General features: G+C 36.8%; 1 protein-coding gene across 2 annotated transcripts in view; it reads right to left on the minus strand.

Annotated features, from left to right (window-relative positions):
* Positions 1–2,331: 2,331 nt before the first annotated feature.
* LOC126253680 (DNA-directed RNA polymerase III subunit RPC8) overlaps positions 2,332–20,026 on the minus strand; it is a 44,686-nt gene continuing 26,991 nt past the window's right edge. The window contains exons 4-6 of one of the 2 annotated variants that reach the window (XR_007546012.1): positions 17,073–17,200; positions 5,385–5,509; positions 2,332–2,547 (exon numbers count right to left, since the gene is read on the minus strand). Coding sequence is in view for 1 of the 2 variants with exons in the window: in XM_049955206.1 (XP_049811163.1) it covers positions 5,456–5,509; positions 17,073–17,200 (182 nt within the window). In the remaining variant the exon portion in view is untranslated. Of the gene's footprint in view, positions 2,548–5,296; positions 5,510–17,072; positions 17,201–20,026 lie in introns of those variants that run through there. The other variant, XM_049955206.1, reaches the window with a different exon arrangement.

A 20,026-nucleotide genomic window follows, 5' to 3' on the forward strand; every position in this document is an offset into this window, starting at 1 on the left:
CAGAACTCGAAGCTCCCGTACCAATCTCACATATGGCCTACAAATGCTTATATCTTGTGCTGCTTCCTGCCAATTATTTACATCCATCCTGTTGCATATTGTTTTAATTTCATTTTTCCATGTCTCCCCCTGGTTTTCTACTTAATGACTGCTCCATTAATATTTTTTAAACTCTCTGATCCTCTCTCTTTCTCATCAAATGGTCTGCCCAGTGAAATCTTCTGGAATGTATTAATCTCATTATTGTTGCTTGTGGTAATAGCACATCGATTTTTTAGTTGACTATCACCTACATACCAGCTTTGTGATTCACTGTAGAAAGAACCAAAGATTTTCCTATAAACTTCTGCTGGCCTCCGATTTTGCTCAGTTAGCATCACACCCAGAAATTTGACTGTTGTTTCCTGATCATTCACTTTTAGGCTGAGTCTGGATGCTTCTTAAATAAGGTCCACAAATAACTGTTTAATCTCTGTTCCACACTTTCCAATGAACACTACATCATTTCCATATGCCAAAACCTTAACTTTATTTCTTTGGAGGATCCCAACAGGTACTAGTTTGAGTTTCCTCACAACTCTCTCTAAGGCAACATTAAAGAGAAAAGAGGACACAGCATTCTCTGTCTTAATCCAGTTGTATTTTTAAAATAGTCAGATTTTATTCCATTTGGAAAAATCCTACTGATGTTATCATCCAGGGTCATTTTACTAAGAATTATAAGTTCAATTGGAAATCACAAGTCTGTCATTACATTCCACAGGATTAGTTATTAAAAAACAATGCTATGTCATGTCTGGAAAAGAATGAAATTAGATTCAATTAATTTGTACTCTCTGGGCATTATGTGAATACAGACAACACAGGACAGAATGAGTGGAGCATCAAATTCTTAAAATATGATATAGAGCAAATTATCAAAACGTGTGTGAAGAGTGCTTAACATTTAAGATCAATTAAGTGACATACTAGGCAATACAAGAAAAATATTAAGAAACAAACAGCTTGACAAAACAATCTAAATTCATTAGTCAGGTGCAAAACCTTAGTTTTTGAAGACATGATTCGACGCAAGTGAAATGCATCTGTGCTGAAAAAACATATCAAATGAAACAAAGTCATTACTAATTTTGTTTATTGCCTCATGAATTATTAAATTTAAATAAAGTACATGCAGAACTGTACATTATTTTATATTTGTCAGAATGGTAGTTAATTAGCATCATGTTATGTTCAAATCTGTTTTTGTTTAATTCATCTTTGTTAAAGGTAAGCCTTGGCTGCAAACACTTATGTTGGTTGTTAAAATTCATAAATAGAATTCTTTTGTTTCAAAATAATATAAACATAAGGGTACTTATTAATTAAAATGTTATTATGTTCATATTATTAAATTTTAAACAATGAAAAATCCAGGGTGGAATAATGACAACCTTATGAAAAGGACAGACTGTTGCTACTCACCATATGGAGAAGATGTTGAGCCGCATACACAGGCACAAAGAAGACTACTCAACATGTCAACTTTCAGCTAATAGGCCTTCTTCAAAAGTAGTCCCCCCCCCCCCCCCCACACACACACACCATCATGCAAGAGTATCTCACAAACATGACCGCTGTTTATGGTGACTGAGGACAGACTCAGCTCAGTGTCCAGAGACAGTGGTCATGTGCGAGTGAGTTGTGCTTGTGTGGATGTGTGTCTACTTTAGGAGATTGCCTTTTGGCTGAAAACTCGCATGTTTAATGGTCTTTTTGTTGTGCCTGTCTGCTACTCAACATCTCATCCATATGGAGAGTAGCAATCTATACTTTTCATAATATTGTTATTATCAAACTTTTTGTTGTCATCCAAATGCTTTGGGGGTTGTGTTAACAGTAAAATGTTGATTTCGGAAGCCCTTGATCCTTTACCTGTAAGGTTCAGCATAATCAAAAAATATTAAAGCTATTTACTTGTAGCACAGGCGTTAACAGCAGAATACATTTAGAATATAATCAAATATTACAACTGATGTCAGTACACAGTTATTCTCCTACACTGCCAATGTCACCCTCCTCTACTCTGGCACATCATTACCAGAGAGGAAACAGTCACACAGTATCACACCTATCTAAGGAATCCAATTTGCAGAGGAACATTGTGTATGAACTTACTTTGAGCTGGTGAACTGTTCGCCAACAACAGAAGATGTATGAGCTTTACTCAGTTTCCATCTCATGTTCTTCATTTGCTAACAACAGCTCAAGTATACAATATTATTTTAATTCAGTCATATTGTTAAACACCCTTGCAGGCCCAAGAAATCACAGCTATCGTTATGGTATATTTTTGCAGTTTTTTTCTTTCTAAGAACTGTGGAAATTGTATGTGTTTTCATACAGTCTACTTCATTCCTTGTTTATGGGTTATGGATATCAGTACAGTATTCATCTACAGCATGTAGTTAACTACAAATTTCTCCTACATCATCCAGACATCTCTGTTGCCACTTGGTCTGAAGGGACCCAAAAACTGCTATGTCCTATAAATGTCCATTGCAGCTCCTTTGTTAAAGCGGAAAAAAAGAAAAGTACAAAAAATATGAGCATATGTAATCTCTACTGTTTGAGGTTTGAGTATTTCTATAGTACAAAGGCTTTTCTGGGATGCTTGTTCATATTAATTCATATGTGCACAAGGAACATAATGTTGTAAACATCTAATGATGTAAATATTTCCTGCTTACAGGTTGTCCACTGCTTACGTCCAGTGGTCTGTCCAGTCTCATACAGCTACGGCACTTACAAGAACTTGAATTAACCAACTGTCCAGGAGCATCCAAGGAATTGTTTGAATATCTCAGAGAACACTTACCTCATTGTTTAGTAATAGAATAATGAAGGTAATTTATTTTTAAAACTGTTCCTGACATCAGGCAGAAGAATTAGTGATTGAAATTACTTGAACCCAACAAGAAATTCACAGAAGATATTTAACAAATGTGCCTGTGCAGTGGTTTCATTTCAGAGTATGATTCAAAGGCATACTGAGTAAATGTGCTGTTCAGGAGCAGTATTTTGAAGTAAATAGTGTGTTTAAACATTTCCATCATTCCAACCCAGCTTGCAAAAATTCAGTCCTTTATAATAAAAGCTTACATAAGGGGGCTTTTAATATTAACTCCTCATCTCACAAAGACTGAAATTTGTTTTAGTGACTGACATGTTGATTCATATTTGTAAGCTGTTAAATGCACTGCAATCCCTCTAAGTAGAACTACAGACTGACACTCCCCAATAGAATTATAATGATGCTGATAAATAAAAACCAAATGTTGCAGAATGCTACAAAATTTAGTGATTACATTCAGTGTAGGAGCAATATAAAGTATTCATTAAGAAAGCTCGCTGCTACACATTTGAGAAAAAGTGCAATAATTTCCAGATGGCTATAGGAATCTACAAACTATTTTTAACAAGATTAGTTACATTAATTTTACAACTAAATAGTTTGGTAGTATTATGGCAATACCTAGTAACATGCCAACAATTCACAGGAAACTGGTAATGGTTAATTTTTCCTACAGTTTCCAAAGTAAACAAAATATGTCACTGGTTCAATATTGAAACCTGTACACAAAGAGAGGAAAACATGGAATTTCACCTTAGTCTTGAACTGTAATTGCACCAAAACATAGCAAAATTTCTAAAGCAATAGCTTTGAATCACAAGAGCCAGTAATTTAAATAATGCATTCCACAAAATTGCCAAGTTAATTGTAAATTGGTGTAATAAAAATGCTCTTATTTTGACTGATGTTGCAACATGATTTGTGTTGTCCTTTACAGTTGCTCAACTTTCCTCCATAGTGCTCATAAGTTCACGTTAGCAATATTAAAATATTCTGTGAATACAAAATACTGTATCAAGAGATTTGCTGACAAATAGAACCAGAAGTGAAAGTTCCACAAATAATTACCACAGTTAACAAATCCTCATTTTTATGGATCATGAACCAGACCCTTTATAAGCTAATAATTAACTATTTGCGGTTGCAAGCAACAGTAACATTAAGATTTCCTGTTCTAAATAAAATCGATTCACTCATGCCTCGTCCTGTACATACGTATTGAGCTGCACAATGCAAACCTTTTTTTCTATTTGCCTTTTGAAATTATAATAGTTGTGGATGTCTTGCTACATTTTTTGACACCAATGGAATAAGTTATTAATACTTAATGTATAAATGTTTCTAAATGAAATATTTTTTATGAATCTGGAGACTCTGCAACAAAGTAATATACTACTGACATCCATAAATATCTCCTGTAGTGATGCATAAGGTACAGGTATCAGAACTGATCAGCATGGGAGCTCAACATAAAAGTCTAATTAAATTTATCCTTATTCCAGATAACCTATTCACTGATATAGGCAATAGGAACAAAGTATTTTATGATGTTAAAACTCCATTGGTTTCTATAATGCATATTGCTTTTTCAGTTTAAAGTTTCCCTTTCCTAATAATGCACCTTAATTCTCCATTACCCTAATAATCAGAAATAAATGATATAGGGCCAATTCAATGACAGTATGATACCTGTCTCTTGGCCACAAGAGGAAACAAAAATATGTAAAAAGTGCTCATCTGAAAAGTGTAAATAATAATCTTATAACTTTTTACTTCAAGTCTGTGATGTGCACCTGTAACTGCAATAATGTCACACAAAATCATACCATTCTAAGAAATGTTGTATACTTCATGAATTTTATGAGAACTATTTTCATAAAAAAGCTGTGTGCTGTTTGAGATTTAAACTTCTGGTTATTGTAAATATATACACAAATTAAAAAAAGTGATATCACACTGTTCTTCTCCCTCCTCCCTGTTTATCTCCTTACAGTGTGAAATGGTTGATGAATTTTAGTTAGCCAGTATTACAGCTTGACATACCACCAGTACAATGCTGTTACCAAGAACATGCCCTTTAACCAAATGAAACTTGGAAAGAGATTACACATGGTTCCTTAATTTTAGGTTTACAGGACAATGGTAAATATAATCAGGCTGAGACAAATACCAGTATTAATTTTTGTGTAGAAATGCCAGCAACTAATAACAATAAAAGAGTACATGCCTTCAAAATATAATGTAAGTTTATTTGTTTTATCACACATAGTACAACATGTAAATATTGTAAATTTCTTACTGGTAATGCATGATAGCAAATGTGACAAGGCGCCAATTAAGTAATTGTAATTTTCTTTGTTTTTAATTTTTATGTGATGTTGTTATTAAAGAATAATAAAGATATTTAAAGAATACTTGAATAATAAATTTATTGCTTACAACAGACCATGAACACAAATGAATCCAAAAATACAATTACTGCATTAACTACCTGTGTTGACATCCTGTTGTACAAGTTCCTGGCTGTTAAATACATCAATCTTCTTCCAAAGTGTCTGTACATTACGAATTTGCCCACCAAGACAAAAGACCAAGACCTGGTTCATTGATGCTACCCTGGAGAATAAAGGCAATATCAACAGAATCCACAAAAACTAAGTAAATATGAGCTGATCACAATATGTAACAAAACCATAATAAAAACTACCAAGATGGAAAAAAACCTTCACCACAGGCAACTGATGCGGGTACAAAGACACACATATCAGCTCATAAAATTGCATTGTTTTCAAGTGAGCTCTCACTCAGTTTCCACTTTAAGCACAGCCAAGACAAAATTGCCCACACAAATCACCCAATCGGAGCTCTCGATGTCATGTGGCAACTGTCCACCTTTGCCATTGTGTCACAAAACAGAATCAATTTGGTTGTGTTGTTGAGCAGTAGGATGTATAAAATAGGACTGTTCTGCTACTGCATTATGTTTTATAACTTTCTGGTTTATATCCATTTTGTTTTTGGTGTAATCATCATTCCTTGTTGCAATACAAAATAAAATGGGTGGATCCTGGCTTTGGATTCAAAGGCAACATAAAGAAAGCCACAAAATTAATTGCACTTAAAGAAAAAGTGCATCAATTTATACGCAATGTACAGGAGAACTTGGAGAGGTAAATGAAAAATGAGAGACCTGTCTAGCAAGTCTCGTAAGTAGTTATCGACATAGCTGGACTAGGTATGTGCGTACTGGGAAGGATAAAAATTAAAAGAAAATCAGTGAAGCACTAACCTTGTTTTTTATACGACAGATAGGAAGAGAGATGTTCAGAGGTGTATAACAAATGTAGAATCTTTTCGTGGCACATTTACTGTATATTAACCATCAGGCTATAAAATGTTGATGTTGAGAGTAGACATAGATGCATGGCAATGCAGGTTTCCGCAAGAAGTGAAGGAAATTAATTTTGACGACACTGTTTGGGTCAATGAAACAAAGGTTAATAGTGGTCACTGAGTGACAAAAGATTTGACTGACAACATGGGAAAAGTTGTGACACTCTCAACAGGTACAGATAGTAGAATTATTCTTCTACATGATGGTACTTGCTGTGGCTTTATTCACCGACAATTAAGTGTTTTTCTGAAAGGAAAAATCTTTTGAGCACCACGAAGCAAGGAATCTTGACAAACTGTTGTTTTTATTTTTATTTTTTTTAAATTGCTTCCAAGTTTAGAAAATAGATTAAATTAATCACTACAGAACACACCAACTGCAGTCTGTTCTCTGACTGGCTACTTAATATAAGCTATTCACATAGTTTCTTTCATTCCCATTTCACTTTTTGATGGGTGCTGCCATCATTTCTCCAGGAAACACCTCAGTAACAGCACATTTTATGCGACCCACAACATATGATGTCACTCATACACATACAGCCAATGTGTGAACATTATATCACCATATAAAAAACATCAAACAACAAATAATTTTAATTGGAGTAAATGAATAGCCTATTTGATGATTCAGGAGCAATTAAAAATTTGGGAAAACACATATCATGATTACGGATCAGACAACAGGGATAAAAGATGTGTTCAATTAATTTTTTTGAACACAGTGCTCACTGCTCCACCCTTACTACCTTTAGTGAACAATCTGTTCCTTTTTCAGTAAATTTATTAACAAAACTGTTACAAAGCATCTAAGTATAGGAAAATTATACAATGTGATGTGTGTTTGAAATTTAAAAAAATAAAGAACTAAAGGATAAAATTCATGACTGGTATAAAAAATAGCAGTGGGAGAACTCAAAATTAACAATAACAGAGTGCTTACAATTCAATGGATTATTGAAAACTGTAATGAAGAGAAGGCCACTAAACTCAAGACTTTACGAAACAGAAACCACATTTCAGTTACAAATATTTAGAATAAAAATGCCTTCCCTGGAATTGTAACTCTGTCACAGAGCAGTGATCAAACAAGAAGCACTCTACACTTCAAATAATCTTAGTCTCTAACACAAAACATTAAAAGAGCAGTTAGAAGTAACATAACAAAATTATGACAAAAGTCTTAAGACCAAGAAAAAGAGGGAATACAACATCTAAAACTCAATGCAGATATCTAGACAAATCCCTAAAGTCACAGTTACAATGCAGATGGAAATAATCAAAGTCATGGAACACACAGAAAGAATGGACCAATATGAACTAATCTATGAGATTAACAAATTCTTGAAATACAAGCTTATTTGGTCCAACTGGTACAGGCAAACAGGAAAAGAACTTGAGGAATTACGGTCACTAAATTTACAGGACTGAGATGCACTCAAGAAAGATTACAAACATGGTGTTTTGAAGAGGAAGAGAGAAGGAACAAACAAGAGACACTGACAAAGAAATGGAAACATTCGGTCACTGTGCATGAAGGAATACTGGACTAATAGGTAACATAACATGCCTTGATTTAGCTTGGTCTTAGGTAACCCATTTCTGATAGAAAAAATACTTTCTGGATGCCCATAATAGGTACAGCAAAGATAACAGACTGGATTGAGGTGACAGAGTTAAAGTGACCAAACTAAAAGGTCTTCAGTCTCTCCACCCTCTGTGCATCAAGCCGGCAAGAGTCCTCAGAGAGGAAGGGGACAGAAACAAATCCTGATGAACTCTACTGTAACCAAGAATTAATAAAACCAAGAGATATTAGCAAGTAGAAGTGATAATGTGCATTGCTGCACCCAGCAAGCATCTCGAGGCCCCTGGGACACCTTACGTGATGGGAGACCCGCCCTCTATATCAGACTTGCGTTTTCTCACCCTCTATTGCTACCAGAAAACTAACAATGCAGGTAAGTTGTTAAAATCTCAAGAAAGAGAACAACAATGACAAGACAGTAAACCAGCAATAGATGTAAAAAGTAAGAAGAATTAAAAAGGTGGGAAGGACAGGAACTGGGGCGAACCACTGAGCAAGGGCAGCAAGGGCTGGGTCAGAGCAGGTGACAGGGCACCACTCTCAAGTGGCCTAATTTGCACCATGGGACCTGATATGCTTGCAATCTGAGGGTAATTCACATATAATATATATTACATATTAGAGAAGGAAAGTTGCTACTCACTGCAGAGCGGAGATGCTGAGTTTCAGTTGCCTGAGATTGCAGTCGTGTGTGTGTGAATTGCGTTTGTATGTGTGTGTATGTCCATTGTTGACAAAGGCCTTAATGGCCGAAAGCTATAATTGTGAGAATCTTTTTGTTGTGCCTATCTGCGACTCAGCATCACTGCTATATGGTGAGTAGCAACTTTCCTTCTCTAATATTGTTACATTCCATCCTGGATTTTCCATTGTTTGATATATTACATGTGTGTGTGGCTTAGGCTGACCTGCACAACAGTCATATTGTGTGGTAATAGAAACAGTCTGCTGTATCGACCTGCTCTGAAAGGTAACATACATTTCAGCAGCAAGAAATTATTTTCCAGGCTCCGACATACAGGCTGCCCTGTGCGAGAGGCCTGTTCAGTTGCGGCAGTATTAGGCTGCCTTATCAACCTGTTTTGTGCAGAGGGTACACTTGCAGATGGAGCTTGGGGAGCTCAGATGGTAGAGCACTTTCCTGCGAAAGGCAAAGGTCCCGAGTTCGAGTCTCGGTCTGGCACACAGTTTTAATCTGCCAGGAAGTTTCATATCAGCGCACACACTGCTGCAGAGTGAAAATCTCCCCAAGCTTGGGGAGCTCTGATGGTAGAACACTTGCCTGCGAAAGGCAAAGGTCCCGAGTTCGAGTCTCGGTCCGGCACACAGTTTTAATCTGCCAGGAAGTTTCATATCAGCGTACACTCCGCTGCAGAGTGAAAATCTCATTCAGGTTTTATGATATCCATGACTGCTGTTGGGATTGAATGTTTATGGCTGTATGAAGTGTTTGAGTACTGGGCATTGCGATAATTGCACCATCAATCAGGTCCAGGAGAGCAAAGGTGGTGTACTGGTTTTTCTGCAGTTGACAGTCTGTGGAAGAATGTAGCACATACTACCTGCTTCATTTTCAACAAATCCTCAGTATTATTTCTAATGGCCACCCCATAATATTGTTGTAGTTCATCAATAATTTTGTCTGTCAGCCTGCCTCTTATGGTTTTACCATCAGAAAGTTTCTTGTCTCTCAAACTTCATTTCAACTTCCTCAACCTGGTGCCCATCCTCTTTCGGACATGACCAACACATTCCAGTTTTGTGATAATCTTCTCACCATAAGGCTGAGTGGCTACTACACTGTTATATGCTTTTGAGTCTCCATCACCTACGAACTTAGGGGGTGACACACTCCCCTTTCGTTCACAGAGTGACTAAATAAAAATTTCAATAGCTGCAGAGGTCTCCTTACCACCACTTGTTCCTTCATAATTTCTGTCACAGATACGCCCTTCTTCATTCCATGATTTACACTTATGACAATGTTTGGTTAAAATCTGGAAATCTGTTACCTTTCCAGTACCCACACTGGCCACCATAGCAACAGTACTCTTACAACTGTAGCCGTGCTTCTGCCAAGTGCCATCAAATGCTACTGGTATGTCAGTCATACCATCATTTACTTCAACAGCTTTTTTTACAGCACCCTTCATTGACTCACATGCAACAGATTCCACAGCAGCTCCAATAAATCCTGCATACTTATCGATTTTACACGGTGGGCATGGCATATTCATCATGGCACACATTGTTTCTGCTGCATTGTGTCCTTTGCCAATAGCTTTCAAGCCATAAAACTACCTAACATGTACTTCAAAATAATTATATTTACACTTATCAGAATTCCAAAATGAATGAGTATATTTGCAACTGGCACAATTAACGGAAACTGCTATGTTCTGCGCTGCACATATGATACAACTTGTAGGATGATCGCCATTTTGGAGTAAAAATCACTTTGTGGAAATGCACAATGCGGGTATTTTGCATTCATATGCAACAATCGACAGCACCCTTGACTGTCTGAATGCCATTACAAATAAGAGCCCAAGAAGTCATCAGAAATGCTCGCAGCCGAGTCCTCAGTAGCATCAGCTGCTCTTTCTTTCCGTACGAGCTACCGTTGACTCGCACAGTCATTTTTGCAAAAGATGTGACCAAAAGCAATCACTTTGTTAGCAGCAAGGAGCCTGGGCCCAGCACATTCACCTAACACACTTGTAAGTCTATCAGAAAATAACCTAACCTAACATTTACATCACTTTCATTTTGAGAAAACTGTGTATCACAATGTTTTATTTTAATCTTCAAAGCGCCGATGGGTGTTTCTCTAGATACTGACAAGTTTGCCTGTGTTTCACTGTCTGTAACTTCACACACCACATTTTGAACACAATGTTTCCCTTCATTCGAAAATCAATTACCATGAAACCCACATTTCTTAAAAAATGCTTCATTCTGGTGTCATACTTCACTTTTTGAGAGATTTACCAATCTATTCATCACTTTTCCTCAGAAAAACATTAACACTACAACATACAATGCGTGTTTATAATATGAAACGATACAATACTGTTTTTGACACTGCTACCAATACAAACATGTAATTTAAGCTTTATAACACAGCAATCCACAGCCTACTATATAAAAAATGACCAATTTTATTAGATCTTGAAGTAACGCAAATAAAAATTTTAACATTTTCACCAGTGAAGATTATATTAAAAAAATAAATAAATAAAACAAAATACTTCCCATGAGAGTTTATACATGACATACATATCATTTTATTCAGAAAATTGCAAATTTTATAATGACATAAAAATCCGAAAATGTGAATTTTTTCTGTTCTAACTACCCTTAATGTCTGCACACCTCTAAGAAAGGCATGTATTACAAGAGAAACAGAGATGGACCAACTGCTAAATGGCAACACTGAGGGGTTGCTGGCTTGTAATCAGCAATGCAAACTGATCATATTGACTCAAGAATCTGATACTTTTTTTGTGGTCATCAGTTTTCCGAAGTGTTTGATGCGGCCTACAATGATAGCCTGTCCTTGTGTGGTTCCCTGATGTCTTAACAAACATCCTATCACCCCGTTCATCCTTCTCGTCAGTGTTCTCCATATGTTCCTTTGCTCAACAATTCTGTGGAGAACCTTCGCATTTCTTATTTATCAGTCCACATAACTTTCAACACCTTTCTTTAGCACCATTTCTCCAATGCTTCTTTCTATTTTTACCCCCAATTTTCTCACAATCAGTCATTCACATCTATTCAATGTAGTGTTCCAAATGTACATTCCCAGACATTTCTTTTTCAAGTTAAGCTCAAAATTTTATACTGAACTCTTTTGGGCAAGAATGCCCTCTTTGCCTCAACTAGACTGCTTTTCATGTTGTCACTGCCTTGTTCATTATGTGTTATTTTGCTTTTAAGGTAGCAGAATTGCTTCACTTCATCTGCTGCTTGGTTACCAATTTTGATTTTAAGTCTTTCAGTAATCTCATTTCTGCTGTTCCTCATTACTTTTATCTTTCTCCAGTGTACCCTCAATACATAATCTGTAGTCATTAGACTGTTCATTCCATTCAGCATGTCCCGTAATTTGTCTTCACTATCTTTGAAGATAGAAATGTCACCAGTGAATTTTGTCATTCATATCCATTCACCTTGAACTTTAATCCCACTCCTGAACCTTTTTATTATTTCTGTCATTGTGTCTTTGATGTACAGATTGAAAAGTAGTGATCACAGACTGCATCCGTTTCACACCCGTTTCAATCCAAGCACTTCATCCTCAGTCTTCAGTTCTTATTGTTTTCAGGTATTTTGTACCTATTGTGCATTATTCATCTTTCCCTGTAGCTTACATCTATTTTCCTGAGGACTTCAATCAACTAGCAATTTGTCTTGATTTTTCTGAAACCTTGGATCCAATATCAAGAGCAAGATGGTAACTACCTCTTCCTAAAGCCAAATTGATTGTCATGTAACAGATCCCCAACTGTCTTTTCTTCCATACATTATTCCAGTCAGCAACTCGAATGTATGAACAGTTCAGCTGATTATGTGATAGTTCTCGAAATTATCTTCCCTTGCTACCTATTTTTTCTGAAAGTCTGATGGTATATCTCCAGTCTCTCAGATTCTACAAACCAAACTGAAGAGAAATTTGGTTGCATCTTCTCCCCATGGTTTTAGAAATTCTGAAGGATTGTTATGAATGTTTTCCACCTTATTTGATCCCATGTCTTCAAAGCTCTGTTAAACTCTAACACTGGATCCCTTATATCTTAAATTTCAACTCTCAATTCTTCTTTGATCACTTCATCAGACAATTCCTCCTCCCCCTCCTCCTCCTAGAGGCTTTCTAGTAATTTCTCCACACATCTCTTTCCTCTAAATTTAACAGTGGAATATCCTTCACACTCTTAATGTTGACACCTTTGCTTTTAATTTCACTGAAGGTAATTCTGATTTTTCTACATGCTGAATCTGTCATTTTGACTACTATTTGTTTTTGATTTCCTCATCTTTTCCCTGCAACTGTTTCACTTCAGCTTCCTTATATTTCCGATTTATTTCATTTCTAAGAGACTTACGATGCTGTATTCCTGTCTTTCTTTAATATTTTTGTACTTTCTCCTTTTGTTGATCCACTGAAAGCTTCATAGCTACTTTCTTTGTATCTATATTTGTCCATCCAATTTCTGTGAGTGTCCTTTTTAGAGAAGTCCATTATTATTCTGCTGAACATCCTAATGCGGTATTCACTATATTAGTCATAAAGTACTCAGTCTGTTCCTTGTTATTACTGAATTTTTATGTGAATCTACATCTCCCCCTGGGTACAGCTTATGTGTCTGACTATGACGTAATCCAGTTGGAATCTTTCCAAGTCTATATGTCGGTTCCAAGTACTAATACACCATTCCTCTTGTGATTTGGAATCTGTAGCTGAAATTTATTGCAGAACTCAATATGTCTTTCTCCTCTCACACTCCTAGTACTATGCCTTATTAAATGACATACTAGTAGTTCCTCTTTCTGCTCCCCTCCCCCCTTCCCCTCCCCTCCAAGAGTATTTTTATAGAACTGTGTGCGTCCAGCAACACAAAAAAAGACAGCCTTCTCGGCTAAGATACAGTTAAAAATGTATCGCAAATAGAGTTTAAGCTGTCTTGTCAGTAATCTGAATACTATTTAAAATATGCAGCAATGGAAAAATTAGAAAACTTATTTTTCATCCACATGTATAACAATACGGAAAGGATAGATCGCTACTCAGCACAATAATGAGAAGATACCAACACACACACACACACACACACACACACACACACACACAGGCTACTGTCTCTGGGCACTAAGGTTGGGCCTAATTTCCACTATAACTTCAACCAATCTATTTCCCTTTTTAAATTCTCTAGCATTCCACGATCTGACCTACTGAATGCCAGTTTTCTTTTTTCTGATGATGACATCCTGCTGAGTGGTCCCTGCCCAGAGATCCAAATGGGGGGACTATTTTACCTCAAATATTTTACCCAATCATCATTAAGTCACACAGTAGATCTGCATGTCCCCAGGGGAAAAGAATAAATGCTGTAGTTTCTCATTGCTTTCAGCTATTCACAGTATCAGCACAGTAAGGCCATGTTGGATAGTGTCGTCACGGCTCTTGTCCCTGTAACTACTCCAAAGGCTGCTGGCCTCTCCATAGATACTACTCCATTGCAGATGCACCTACAGCAATGCTATCTGTATTGTCGAGGCATGCAAATGAACCCACCTCAGCACAGTCCCTGGTTCATCAGGGAACGAACACTTATGAACTAACAAAAATATGCGGTCTATAACAATATTTATCTTTCACGACATCAAATGCTTACACTACCACAAAATTTAAAATTACAATACCTCGGCATTTAGATCACTTGATGACATACCATCTCCCACTTCCCCTCTTTTTAGGAGCATTTTCTTAACACAGTTGTGAAGCTTACGAATAACTATTTTTTTCGCCTGTTAAATCTTAAGAAGCCTTTTTTTTATTATTTGAAAATAATAAAAATGTGGGTATGTTTGTATGAGAGGGGGGCGTGAGGGAAAGGGAGGGAGGGATAAGGGAGGGGGGAAGGATAATGGAGCAAGGGAGAGCAAGCACTAACTAGAGCTAGTGTCTTCCCAATCTACACAATACCATAATAATTCATGGTACGAGGGTGACCATTTAAGTGCTTACAAATGTTCACTAGAAGGTGCTACTGAGATGTGACATTACTGTGGTTTTAAAATTGTCATTTGTTATTCTTAAAATAATTGCAGCTCATAAAGTGGCTATGTAAGTTTTTTTTCTCAAAGAGTTTTAAGAAACAATTTCATGTTAAGTTTTTCGTTCAATTATTTTTTATGATATTTGTAATGGCCTAACTTAATAACAATGCCTCGAATCACTTTGCTCAACTTTTGGTAATCCCTCTCCTTTAGAAAACATTGTTTACATTATTGGTTTACAGAATTTCTTTGTGGTCATGGTTCTGTCAGCAGTGAATTTTGCAAAGGCTGACCAAAATCAGTTGTCATTCCAAAAAACATTGATGCTGTATGCCGGACGTGACTGAAGAGGATTGGCAAGGTACTTTACTGCAAGACAGAGCCATATATAGGTGTACTGAAGACAGCAGCACATTTGATTTTGCTTGAACATTTAGCTGTAAAAAGTATCTGTTTGCAACAGATTCCACTCTATTTGACTGAAACTCAAAAAGAGGCTTATGTCTGCCAGTGTAAGGAAATTCTGTAAAAAGTCCACCGAGGAAAAGTAACACTGAAGCAAGAGATAAAATTTAGATATATTCCTACAGGATGGAAAGTAAGCAGCAAAGTACAGAAATTAACAAAAGAGTTTCACCCACAAAGCGCTTCTAAGAAAATGATCATGTTTCTTCAGTTATACTGGACTGCTTTAGAGGATTAAAAACTGTTAGAAATGAATGGTAAACAACAACTTGTTTGTCACAAGTCACTGATGAAACTAGGACAGTGAACAGAAAATGTCGCATCATTCTTCAATGTTATAATGCAAGCTCTCACATAGCACTCAAACAATTTTTTATTTGATGGAGAAAAACTTAAAATTAGTGTCTCACTGTTCATATTTACTGTGCTTAATACATAATTAACTATTTTTGTTCTCTAATGAAAAAAAATGTGTGGACAGTGATTTTCTCACCTCAAGAAGCTGTTCTACACCTACATCCATACTCTGCAAACTATTGTGAAGTACATGGCAGAGGGTTGAATGCTTCCAAAACCAAGTTTTTAAGGTACCAATGTCCAAATGGAGAAAAAATGTTTCTCAAATTTGTTTGAAGGCATAAAAAACTATGTAACTTTTAGAAGTCAGATTCAGAGAAACAATAAAACAGTTTGTGTAAAAAATGTTCTCTTTCATTATTTTTCTAAAATGTAAAAGGCAGTCCTTGTACATCATACAGAGCAATTCAGGACCAAGTAGTCAGTCTAATGAGTGTATGAAATGGATAAATCTTTCAGTACTAGGAAAATTCTATGCTGAACTTGAGCTCATATGGACAATGAAGAGGATGAGGACTGAACCAGGTGAGGCTTTGCTGAAGGAATCAATCTTTTAAAACCAAATCAGAATAGGGCATGGTTTTGAATCCACACATATTACATTTCCAGCTCACACTTACAGGTAATGTACCTTAACAAATGGCATCCTTTACAACAAAATACACACAAATATTTACTGTGTTAGTTTCATTCTATCCTAACTGCACAACTATGATAACAAATACTTGTATTAGATATGTTGTAGAATATAAATCAAAAACAGGTCACTTCATTGTGTTTCATACCTGAAAAGAAAGAAGGCATGGGCAACATTTGGGGAACCATGGGCCTGGTTCACATACTTACTTAAGCTCGTGGACCACCTCCTCATGTGACACGACAGCAGCACTTCTAGTCAAGTCAAAACTATAGCATCTGTGACGTTAAAGTTTATGGAGTAACACACCATTATGAATGGCACCCCCTTCCTGAGATTCCACGCCAATAAATTATGCCTCACAAGATGTATGTTTGAGAGTACAATCATTTTATTTTCACATGGAATTTCTTCTGCAGTCCAGACTGAAACTAATCGAGAGTCAGACGCAGCCAGAAGGCCATCCATTGCACACCTTTGTCCTAAAGCAACTGCACTGTTACGAGACCATTAAAGAATATGAAAATGTAATAGGAAAAACAGAATATTAACTTGTGACAAAAAAAAGCCCTGTCACATAACTTGTGTTGGCTTGGAAACGAGGTATCTCTAGAACAAAACTGTTGTCCCTCTTCATATGTTAATAACATCAATATCTTAAAAATTAGTCACCAGAATAAATTCTTATATTTTTGTTTAGTTCTATTTAGTATCCAGGATGTATCATATCCACATTTCTATTTCCAAATACAATTCACTGTGCTACTATTTGCATTATTTCTATAGATTAGTTCAGTGGCATAGTAGTGTATTCATGAATGAGAACAATAATGGAGACTACAATAAATGCACAGTATAGTTAACAAAAAGATATTGTACTAGCCTGTGTTCTCAGGTACTATAGGAACTATCATGTAAGAGATTAAAGTTTTGGCATTAAATACAAGTTAACTTACCGTCAGTTTGTATGGAACTTTTGGCTCTTCTGTAGTATCGACAGCATCTTTTACATCTGGATTCTCAGGACCAACAGGTGATGTTTCCACAAAGCTCTCAGCAGTAACACGAAATCTTATTGTCTCTCCTATTAAAAACAACATTTTGTTAAACAACACTCAAAAACACAGAAGAAGAAGCTTTTTGTTATTTGTGTGTGTGTGTGTGTGTGTGTGTGTTTTCCAAATCTCCTCTTAAACTGCTGGACTGATAACAACCAAACTTGGTACACATATGCCTTACTGCCTGGCAAGAATCTCTGTCACAGGGCAAGAACCACCTACATATCACAGTTCAGGAGATATGAAGTCATAAATGATGAGATGGGTGAAAAACTGCCATATCGTGTAAGACCATTTAAATTTATTTCTTCTGTGTACTAACTCTATTTGCAATAAATTTTGCAGACAATGTCCACATATGCAGCTAAATGCAACTACAAAAATTATATCATGGTACCACACACAGTTCAGGAGATAGGACATCATAAACATTGAGATGCATGAAAAAATGATGCATCATGCATGAAATTTTAATACATTTATTCTTTAGTACTACAACACTCCTACAGTCGAGTCAATTTAAGGAACTCCCTGATGCCTGGCGGCACTTTTCACAGCTTTCAACTGCGAAAAGCAAACAGTTGTAGGCGGAAACAATTGCCATCAATAGAGCTATGAAGAGACGTTGTCATAGAGATGTATGCCCAGCATACAGAAACTGTTCAGGATATTACATTAAAAACACACATTTCTAATAGAAAACTGGAAAGATAAATACCCAAGAAATGCAGGAGTTGTTAACTAGTTTATAAATAACAGACCTAAGGAATTAAGAACACACACAAAAAAAAAAAAAGAATTGAGATAGAATACACACTACAGAGAAAGTTTCTCAACTACTTTAGGAACTCCTATGTAGTACAGAAGGAGTGTGAAACAATGAAACCTTTCAACTTACACTTGTAGTTTATCCTTCAATTTTTTCAGGTTATTGGGAGCCTATTAACAATGAAACCCGCTGAATGGTGCACACCTCCTTGTACAATGCTTCAGAAAATGTTATCTAGATGCAAACTGTTCTTCTATCTAGTGTTCACTTTGTGAATGTTGCAGTTTTCTGAAAGTGAGTCAGTACTGTCAACAACAAATCCCATTATGGCATATAAGTACAGAGGCGGCCAAGTTAGGATTTCAAGACCCCTACCAATGATCTATGTGAATTTCAAGAACAGACACTGCAGACCTGTCTGACTGACCTTTTACGGGCTAAGAATGTTCTTGGGAATACACAGGGATGTCTCAAAGTATGATACAACATGAGATGATAAGAGTAAGAGCAAGCAAAGTAAGCGAATCTTCACATATCAGTACCACAGACTGGGGAAACTATTCATATAATGAAGACAGTAGCTATGTTTCTGCATGATACTTCCACAAAAGTTTTCATCTGCCCTTGGTCTTTAGAATTTGAAATGGTCGAGTACACTGATGGTTTGACCAATGTGAGACAATAAAATTTTGGCACCTGTTGAAGTTACGGACTACTCTATTAGGGAGATTATTCACATCAGATAATGAGCAATCACTGTAAAGGACGTGAAGATGCCTGGGAGTCAGCATTATTATCAATAGACAGAGTGTGAAAGGATCCTCACTGTGGGTCTCCATTTGGCCAACTAGTCAAATCATGCAATATCTTGAAATGTGGAGTATTCAAATGTGACAGTGGCTCAGTGCTGGACAAGATAGAAGAACTTGAGGGCACACATACTCATTGTCAAGCACACTGTAAGCCCTTCACATCTACATCTGCAACCCAATAACAAGTAATGGACTCCCTGCGACATTCTGTGCCATCCTGTAGTGTTTGTATGACACTAGTAAAAACTGGACTAGGGAATTACTGTCCCATGCGCGCACTGCTGTTAACACCACAACAAATACACCTGTGTTTGGAGCGGCGTCATGACCAGGAAACAAAGACTGATGATGAGTGGCACTGTATTGCAGTTCTGCACTACCCTGGATGACCATTACGATGAGTGTGGCAGAAACCTGGGGAGACGTCCCATCCTTCCAATGTTTTGGATGGGCTCAGCAATGTTAGTCATGGCATTATGGTGTCAGAAGCCATCGGATATGACTTCAAGTAATGGCAAGTAGGGATTGAAGGAACTCTAATGGCACAGGTATGCCACAGACATCCTACGTCCTCATCTGTTACTTCTCATGTGACAGGACTGTGGCGACATTTCTTAACATCACAATGTTCGTCCACACATGGCACATGCCTCTACCAACTGTCCGCATGATGTTGAGCCACTTCCTTTGCCAACAGGTTGCCCAGATCTATTTCTGACAGAACAGGTGTGAAACCAGCTTGGGTTTCAACTCTGTCCCAGTGCCAGTATCCAGGATATAAAGGAATGGTTACAACAGTTGTGGCCCAGCCTGCCTCAGGGGATGTTACAACAGCTTTGACATCCTTCTCAATTGAATTAGTACATGCATACAGGCCTGAACATCATAGTGATAAGTGGGCTCATACTACCAAATTCTTTGTAAATCTGACTTGATTTTGTAACAAAATAACATCATTTACTCACTAAACCTGTTCCCCCCCCCCCTTTTCTGTGTGCTTCATTTCTTTGGTCAGGCAGTGTATATCAACAAAATCAATAGACTCAGAACAGTCCCAAATGGTATCCCACACTTTATATGACCTTAGTCATATTCAGATTTGTTCCCTGTTTCTTATTACTGGAGGAAAGCATTCTGTTACTCTCCTTTATGAAGTGGGCCATTGTGTGTCTAGTATAGTTCTAATGGAACACTCTGAACAATTTCAAACAAACATGGAACCCACACAATTACCTTCAATAGAGCTAGGGTAAAGCAAACACCTCATCCAC

The sequence above is a fragment of the Schistocerca nitens genome, chromosome 4, assembly GCF_023898315.1.
Source record: "Schistocerca nitens isolate TAMUIC-IGC-003100 chromosome 4, iqSchNite1.1, whole genome shotgun sequence".
NCBI classification, from domain to species: domain Eukaryota; kingdom Metazoa; phylum Arthropoda; class Insecta; order Orthoptera; family Acrididae; genus Schistocerca; species Schistocerca nitens.